This window comes from Chaetura pelagica, unplaced genomic scaffold (genome assembly GCF_000747805.2).
Source record: "Chaetura pelagica isolate M959 unplaced genomic scaffold, ChaPel_1.0 scaffold346, whole genome shotgun sequence".
In the NCBI taxonomy this organism is placed as follows: Eukaryota; Metazoa; Chordata; class Aves; order Apodiformes; family Apodidae; genus Chaetura; species Chaetura pelagica.
The window spans coordinates 231,391-240,741 of NW_009953797.1; the positions used below are offsets into that span (position 1 = coordinate 231,391).

At 40.6% G+C, this 9,351-nt stretch overlaps 1 protein-coding gene across 1 annotated transcript in view; it reads left to right on the forward strand.

The window, feature by feature from the left end:
• Window positions 1-9,351, forward strand: part of ANK3 (ankyrin 3, node of Ranvier (ankyrin G)) — a gene marked incomplete at its 5' end in the record, with an annotated part of 146,886 nt that overhangs the window by 106,189 nt on the left and 31,346 nt on the right. Inside the window, 2 exons of the mRNA XM_010001142.1 lie at window positions 357-438; window positions 4,738-9,349. Of these exons, the coding sequence (XP_009999444.1) occupies window positions 357-438; window positions 4,738-9,349 (4,694 nt within the window). The remainder of the gene's footprint in view (window positions 1-356; window positions 439-4,737; window positions 9,350-9,351) is intronic.

The window sequence follows — 9,351 nt, forward strand, 5'->3', positions numbered from 1 at the left end:
GCAGGAATGAACCCTTGGGGCCATCTCTTAGGGTTGCAGTCCCTTCCCTGCTTGCTGCAGAAGGGAAGTAATTCACAGCAGATTTCTGCCACCCTGATAGCCATGCTCCCATTCCACAATGCCTGGCACTCATTCCATGGCAGACAAGAATGGAGACAGACTCTCTCCATTCCCTCCCTGCTTGCCCAAATTTGACTTCCACATGTCTTCCTGAAGCTGAATGGAAACATCCGTTCTCCTTGGTGGGGATTTGCACAGCAAACTGTGGCCCATCATGCTGAAGGTTTCATGATTGCTTTGTTCAGGTGCAGGATGGGAATACTAAAGGCACTGACCACTGCTGTGTTTTGTTGCAGATGGAGAAGGTTGACCGGCGCCAGAACTTTGTCTCCCTTGCTTTACGTAAGCGCTACAGCTATCTGACTGAGCCTGGAATGAGTGAGTTGCTCTTACCAAAGTACTAAACCATATATATGTGATTTTTCATAAGAAGAGACATTTTTTCTATAAATGTTGTATTTGGTGTCACTTTAGGAAAAAAACAACAACAACAACAACAAAAAAACACCTATTGAAAACAAAACTCTTGGATGGTCTGTGAACTCTTGGGTTGTGAGAGCTTGAAGAATCCTGACTGGCAAATGATATGTGTCAGTTACCTAAAAATATAATAATTTTTAAAACTGCTGTGTAGTTCCAGAGGAGTAGGATTGCCAATTCCTTTCAAAAATAATCTGTTCCTATTCCCTTTGAAAGATCAGAAAGAGCTGCTGTAGAAGGGAGTGATATGCAGAAGTTGAGCAAGGCTGGAAAACACACAGATAGGTGCTTAAATGTTCAGATGCTCAGCCAAAATGGGCTCTCTCATATTTTATATTTTCCTTCTTTTTTTCTCTTCTCCTTCCCTTTCTCCTCTGCTCCATGCAGATGCTTATTATTGCCTGGCAGGGAACATTGCTTGCTCTTAATCTGATGTTCCCCTTGGCCAGACCTGTGGCATTCCTTTCCTTCCCTGTTAAATAAATAATGTGTTTGACATAGCTTTTCTTCCCTCACCTCTCCTGTCTGAGGTTGACTGCTATTGTTTCCCATTCCCAGGCCTTTTCTTGCCCTTTTTTCCCTTGTGACTTTTTGGTTGCTACCCTGCAGTGGACCCTTTGATATAATCCCATAAATTCTGTAAACTTCATCAGGTCTTGAGAGTTCTTACTGGATGCCTGCTGTTTAATTATCATATAAGATCTGTGGCTTCTTTGGATCAGATGTGCTCCAGAATATATTGCCCTTCTCAGGCCTGGAAGAGGCCTTCAAGAATGTAACATCCGAAGAAGCCATCAGATCTGCTGAGATGTCCTGATGGACTGTTAAGGTGTCATCAAAGTCTTGATGGGAACTGAGAGAGAAAGGGAAAAGAAAGTTGCGTGAAAGGAGTTTCTTGACTGGGTATGTTGCTTACAATTAGTTTTTCAGGTCTCATTGCAGGGTGGGGAATGGGAAGTAGTCTTATTTATTCACCGAGGGTCTTTTAAGTCTTTTGCAAAAAGCTGGAAGGGAAAAAACACTCGAGCTGTCCTCAAAAAAAGGTGGGTTAACACGGTAGAAGTTCCTGACCATTCTTTTAATTAATCTGTCCCTTTTGGCAATGGCTTAAGGCTGTGGGCTACCCAAAAGAGTATGCAAAAATTATTGTTTGCCAGGCAAGACTGTAGATAGTGTTTTGGCCACCAGCCTGAGCACCGCCTCTTGTGCACACTGAGCATCTGGTCAGCAACTGTCACTTCCAACTACGTTGTGCTGGTGCGAGGGGAGGATGTGATCCTGACGGTGCAGCTCTTCCAGAGAGCACACACTGCCCAGCATAGAGCCAGGACAGTTGCTGTGGCTGCTTCACGCCACTGGGGATTTGCTCCAGTGATTGGATGTGAGTGATGCACCTCTACTCATTTCCCATTAATTTGATGGTACAGCTCCCACCATTTTGGTAGCAGCAAGTGTTGCTCTGTTTTACTAGCATAAGCACATGCATCAGTGTATGTGCACACATAGAGATTTTTTCTCTCTGCACCCCTGCAAGTGCTGGTGCAGAAGAGAGTGAGGTAGGTGGGATATTGCCTTGCCTCCTCGTCCTTACCCCAGCTCAGGAAAAAAGGACCAAAGGGCCTCTTGACTCTTCCCAGCCTCAAAGTCCTCACAGAAAAGGAGTGCAGCAGTGGTTAAATCTCAGTCCTGACCGGCTGCAGCTGAAGAGGAGCAACATTGATCTGGGGCCATTTGTGTGGGTTCACTCCATGCTTGCAATTGCTCACTGCAAGCAAGGAAGTGTAGTTTGGTGCACAGAAGGTAATAACTGACATCTGTTTTCTGATAAAACTGGATGCAGAGTGATGGAAACAGTTAAGGCCAAGAGTGTCAAGTAGCCAAAAAAGGCCACTATATAAAGCCACTTGTCAGAATATTATCCCACTCAAAAGACTTGCATGGTTGTGGGGATTTGTGTAGTATTTCAAAGTAGTAAAATTGCCCAGTTCCCCACTGTTTTAGTTATGTCATAGCTCACCATGCTGGTAAAGTACTCAGTATTCTTTGCACCAGTTCTTCTCAACTGCAATAAGGAGTGCAGAAAAATATTCTTAAACATGCCTGAATCCATGATTTAAAAGGAGAAGGAGCAGTTAAGAAGGAAGCCTGTTGGTTCGATTGTCTCACCAGCTAGTTGCCATAGCCTGGCTCATCACAGTGCAGTGGAGTCCCTCTAAACACATTTCCAAACATAAACTGCTAAACAAGTTGCTTTGCTGTTAGTTCTTTACAGAATGATTTTGGGGTTTGTTTCTTGGACTTGGAACTGTATGTCCTTTTGGTGAATGCCAACAGCTGCTAATTAATCTTCATTAAGTCTAGCTCATTTAATTAAGTATACTGTGGGGTTTTTTTAGGTGAATCAAAAAGAAGTATGTTTGCACTTAAAAATCAAATTGCAAGGAAAAATGGATGTTTTTTGACATAAGCTATGCCAGTCAGGCCTAGTCAAGCTCTTTTCAACCTGAATGTTATCATACTGCAATATTCCCAGCCATCCTCTTTGTCTTCTGGTTTTTGATTTGGTTCTATAGGACATTTCTCCTTGCAGGATATGGACCTGTGGTGTACTGAATATTCACTATTCTGTAAGAGTGTGTGTGCTTTAAGTTTAACAGTTTACTATTAGACTTGTTAAGCTTCTTTCACTGTAAGTTACTGTCTGTCTATAAGACAGATCAAGGAGGTCTGACAAATTACTAGTGTAACTTCAGAGAAAGCTATGTTGAATAAGTTGTTTGGATATTTTAGCTCCATTTACAACTCCAACTTCAAAGAAAAGAAAGCCCTCTAAGTTAATTTCAGTGTCAACTCTCTGAGTGTTCTTGCTGTGTCAGAGGATATGTATGCTGCAATGGGATTCCCAGAAATACTGGCTTCTGGCATGAGTACCTGCTGCAATGCAAAATGTGGTTGATGATGATTTTGTTCAAAATTCCTATGAATAAGCTGAGCGTTCTGGGGGATGATAACAGTCAACAGGTTTGTCCTTGCCAGGAAGTTTCTGCATAATATATTGTTTTTTGACTGCTTTTCTAATGTTACCTTGTGAGAAATGTAAAGTCAAACAGGTCTGTCTTTGAGCTGATACAAGAAATCTCCTCAAAAGGTACCAAGACACTACACCTTGTAGAAAAAGTGTACTCTTCTTTTAGTGGCTTCTTGTGAAATGACTTTGTAAAGTTTATATACTTGTGCTTAATACAGCATAAAAATTAATCTGTGTGCTCGTTTTGACATGATTTACTGTGCATGAATACAAACTGATTCAGTTGCTTTGCTTGCTCACGTTTATCATAGATCATACTTTCCATATCTCATGTATGACATATGCTTCTTAAAATCATTTCACGACAAGTTTTACTTTAGTTTTTACCAAACAATAGTAATATCGCATGAGAAACAAATGCAAAAGTTCCTTTAATTTATTTATTTTTATATGTTTTCAAAATATTGACTCAGAAAAGCTCTTGCTCTTATTGGCTTTGTGAGTGTGAAGCATATCCGAATTGTGCATGGAAGATACAGATTTGAATTTATTCCAGTTGCTTCACAGTTTGCACATTGATTGCCTGTCACTTAATGAAATTTTGGGTTCTGCATGAAATACCTCTGAATGGTTTTAAAACAAGATTTTAGCTATATAATGTCATTTTATACAACTTTATATTTTGTATAGGTTCAATAGCTGAATAGAACAAGAGTATAAATTATTAAAAGGATAATTCTAATAGTTATGCAAAGCAGAGACATACCTGAACAGGCAAAATAGAACTGTTACAAATATTTCAGAAGTAGCACATCAGAAAGTCAATAGGAAGTAAGAGAAGAAATTTTGATGTAGTTTTATTTTTCCCATATGGATTCCTTCTTTGTGTTTTCTGTTCTTCATTGGTTGCAGTTTTGGTTGCTCTGTGCTTTCTTTCTTTCATTTCATGTTGCTTTTTAGTTTAGACCAGTCATCAGTATATGGCTCACTCCTATTTTTTTCTTTCCTTTTATAAATCTTCTTTTGCCTCCTTCATCCTAACTCATGCAAACAATTGTACTTGCTTTTTATAATATTACAACGTATACTGACCGATTTTCTTCTCTGGTCTCTCTGTTTTTCAATCATTTTTGTTGATTTTATGTTTAATTTTAATTTAACAATTTAAGAAACAGTTGAACGGAGTGCAGGAGCTACAAGATCCCTACCTGCTACTTACTCATACAAGCCATTCTTTTCAACACGGCCATATCAGTCATGGACAACAGCTCCAATTACAGTGCCTGGGCAAACCAAATCAGGCTTCACTTCCTTATCAAGCTCTTCCTCTAACACTCCTACAGCTTCCCCATTAAAATCAATATGGTCTGTTTCTTCTGCTTCTCCAATCAAATCCACATTAGGAGCTTCTACCACATCTTCAGTTAAATCTGTTAGTGATGTAGCATCTCCGATTAGATCATTTCGGACAATCTCTTCACCAATAAAAACTGTGGTATCGCAGCCTCCATACAATATGCAGGTTACTTCAGGCTCTTTCGTCAGAGCTCCTGCAGTCACAGAAGCTGCTAGTCTAAAAGGGCTGGCATCCACTACCACATTCCCCTCTCGGACATCTCCAGTGACTACAGCAGGATCTCTCTTGGAGAGATCATCCATAACCATGACGCCTCCAGCATCCCCCAAATCCAACATTAACATGTACTCTTCAAGTTTGCCACTTAAATCAGTCATCACATCAGCATCTTCACTTTTATCGTCCCCTCTAAAGTCAGTGGTGTCACCTGCTAAGGCAGCAGTTGATGCTGTTACATCCTCTAAAGTCGTGATGGCCTCGTCTCTCTCGTCGCCAGCAAAGCATGTAACTGGGCACACAGATGTACCATTGCTTAATGGATCTGTGTCACCTCTGAAATACCCATCTTCTGCCAACTTAATAAATGGATCCAAAACTGCAGCTGTTTTTCAAGACAAGATTGCTGCAGCTGCACATTCTGCAAGTTGTGCTGCTAACGCAGTTGCTGACACAGCTGAGAAAGTGTTTTCAACAGCTACAACAGTGTCATTTTCCCCACTCAGGTCATTTGTGTCTTCAGCACCATCAACTTTTCAGTCAATAAGAACTCCTCCTGCAGGTGCTTTGTACACAGCCCTTGGGTCAATATCTGCAACTACCTCATCAGTAACTTCATCAACAATAACAGTGCCAGTATATTCTGTAGTCAATGTTTTGTCTGAACCAGCATTAAAGAAGCTCCCAGAGTCGTCTTCACTTACAAAATCAGCTGCTGCGTTACTGTCACCTATTAAAACATTGACTACAGAGCCACGCACACAGCCTCCCTTTAATCGAACTTCATCTCCAGTAAAATCATCCTTGTTTTTAGCACCCTCTGCTCTCAAATTGTCCACACCATCTTCTTTATCGTCCAGTCAGGAGATACTGAAAGATGTTGCTGAAATGAAAGAGGATCTTATAAGGATGACTGCAATATTGCAGACAGATGTCGCAGAGGACAAGCCATTCCAACCTGAGATACCAAAAGAGGGTAGAATTGATGACGAAGAGCCCTTTAAAATTGTTGAGAAAGTAAAAGAGGACTTAGTAAAAGTTAGTGAGATTCTGAAAAAAGATGTGTGTTTAGAAAGTAAAGGGTCGGCTAAAGTATCCAAAAGTGATCAAGGACACCCATCTGAGGATGACTGGGTAGAGTTCAGTACAGAGGAGATTAATGAAGCGAGACAGCAAGCTTTGACAAGCCCTCCTATATCTGTTCCAGAGAAGGTTCAAATTAAAACTAAAACGGTGTCGGAAAAGGATTATAACTTGTCAAAAGTTATTGATTACTTAGCAAATGATATCGGTAGCAGTTCACTAACAAACATAAAGTACAAGTTTGAAGAGGGGAAAAAAGAAGGTGAAGAGAGACAAAAACGTGTTTTAAAGCCAGCAATTGCTTTGCAGGAACATAAACTTAAAATGCCTCCAGCCTCTATGAGGCCTTCAACATCAGAAAAGGAGTTATGTAAAATTGCAGATTCCTTTTTTGGAACAGATACTATTTTAGAGTCTCCAGATGACTTTTCACAACACGATCAAGATAAAAGTCCCTTATCTGACAGTGGCTTTGAAACCAGGAGTGAAAAGACACCTTCTGCCCCACAAAGTGCTGAAAGCACAGGGCCAAAACCACTTTTCCATGATGTACCCATCCCTCCTGTCATCACAGAAACAAGAACTGAAGTAGTTCATGTGATCCGCAGCTATGAACCATCGTCTGAAGAAGTTCCAGAGCAGAAAGCAGAGGAGCTACCAGCTTCTAAACCTGCCCCTACATTCATGGAGCTGGAGCAAAAGCCTGCTATATCTATTAAAGAGAAGGTTAAAGCTTTTCAAATGAAAGCCAGCAGCAGTGAAGATGATGACCACAAGTGTGTCCTTAGTAAAGGTGTCCGAGTAAAAGAAGAAACACATATAACTACAACGACTAGGATGGTTTATCATAAACCTCCGTGCACTGAAAGTACGTCTGAAAGAATTGAGGAAACAATGTCTGTTCATGACATAATGAAAGCCTTTCAGTCTGGACGTGACCCTTCCAAAGAACTGGCAGGTCTGTTTGAACATAAATCATCAGTAACATCCGATGTTAGCAAGTCTGCTGAAACTTCACCACAACATGCAGAGAAGGACAGCAAAATGAAACCCAAACTGGAGCGAATAATAGAGGTCCATATTGAAAAAGGTAATCAGGCTGAACCTACTGAAGTCATTATTAGAGAAACAAAAAAGCATCCAGAAAAAGAAATGTATGTATATCAGAAAGACTTACCTCGGGGAGATATTAACTTAAAAGAGTTGGAAAAACATGATGCTTTTCCTTGTTCAGATGAACAAGGTCAGCAAGAAGAAGAGGAGCTCACGGCTGAAGAGTCACTTCCTTCTTATCTGGAATCCTCTAGAGTTAACACTCCTGTGTCCCAGGAAGAAGACAGTCGCCCTAGTTCTGCTCAACTCATGTCTGATGACTCTTACAAAACACTGAAGCTTTTGAGTCAGCACTCAATAGAATACCATGATGATGAGTTGTCAGAACTAAGAGGGGAGTCTTACAGGTTTGCTGAGAAAATGCTCCTTTCAGAAAAGCTAGATGTGTCTCATTCTGATACTGAGGAGTCAGTTACTGACCATGCTCTACCCCTTAGTTCAGAGTTACAGGGGTCTGATAAACGAGGCAGAGAAAAAGTAGCTACTGCCCCCAAAAAAGAGATTATCTCCAAAATCTATAAAGATGTATCTGAAAATGGCATAGGTAAAATGTCTAAAGATGACCCTTATGATAAAGTGACAGTGTTACACTACACTGGAGATGTTAGTAGTCCAAAACATGCGATGTGGATGCGCTTTACTGAGGACAGATTAGACAGAGGTAGAGAAAAGTTGATATATGAAGACAGGGTGGACAGGACTGTTAAGGAGGCAGAAGAAAAACTGACTGAAGTATCACAGTTTTTTCGGGATAAAACAGAAAAGCTGAATGATGAGCTACAGTCTCCAGAGAAAAAGCAGCATAAAAAAAATGGCAAAGAAATACATTCTAGCCAGAGCTCTGACAGCAGCAGCCCCGAGAAAGTTCTGCTCTCCGAATTGCCATTGTCTGGTGATGAATGGAATAAGGTGAAGCAGTATGCACGTGATGGGAAATGCTTTCCCAAGGTGGATGAAAGAAAAGCATCCAGTTTGCCCAGCAGTCCTGAGAAAAGGATTTTCATGCAACCTGCAGAGGACTCTAAACAAACTATGGAACACAAAGGAAGTGCTCAGCAGACTGGAACACCTGAGGTTTCACAGACTGGATTTCAACTGAAGCAATCAAAGCTCAGTTCCATTAGGCTTAAATTTGAACAAAGTATAAGTCCAAGGAGTAAGGATGTAACTCAAGAAGAAAAAAAGCTGGATGGTCAGTCCAAAATTCCAGTAAAGAAGTTACAAGAAAGTAAGTTACCAGTGTATCAGTTTTATGCCAGAGAGAAACATGCCAAACAAGTAGAGCTCACTGATGGGAACACAGCTTTACAGAAAGAGGTGAAAGCAAAGGAAGATTTTGTTCTGAGTAAAGGAAAAGCTATTGAAGACTTTTGTGCCTCAGACACACAAAAACAAAGAACTGAGACGAGTAAAGGCACGCCAGAGCACTTTTCAGAACCACAGGAAAAAGACCTGGTGTATGGCTCAGATTCAACAACAAAGGGACACTGGGACAAAAGAATCTATAGGACATGGGAAAGTCCTGGAACTTCTAATCATAAGACACAAAAAGAAAAACTTTCACATGTGCTGATTCCAGATACAGTAAAAGAAAACCATGTTGATCATGCTGAAGCTAAAGATGACCAAAAAAGTGAATTGATCACTGTGACAGAGCACAAACCAGCAGCAAATGGAATTCATTCAGAAGAAGTGAAGGAACTGACTGTAAAATCTCCCTCAAAAAGGGTTTTATACAGAGAATTTGTTGTCAGAGAGGGAGAACGTAATGGTGAAGTGGCTGATAAAATATCCAAAAGGAAAGAAGAAATTGCTGTGTCCCATATTCCAGTCAGAATTGTTGAGGAGAGGAGAACTATGCTTGATGGTGTATATGAACTTTCAGCTAAAGTATCCCAATCAGCAGTGATAAAGGAGAAAGTTGAGAGGCAGATTGATTATGTGGAAGATGAAAAAATAAAGGATTCAGAAATCAGAAAAGTTACCAAGCAGCAGAGCTCAGCAGGTCTAGGTC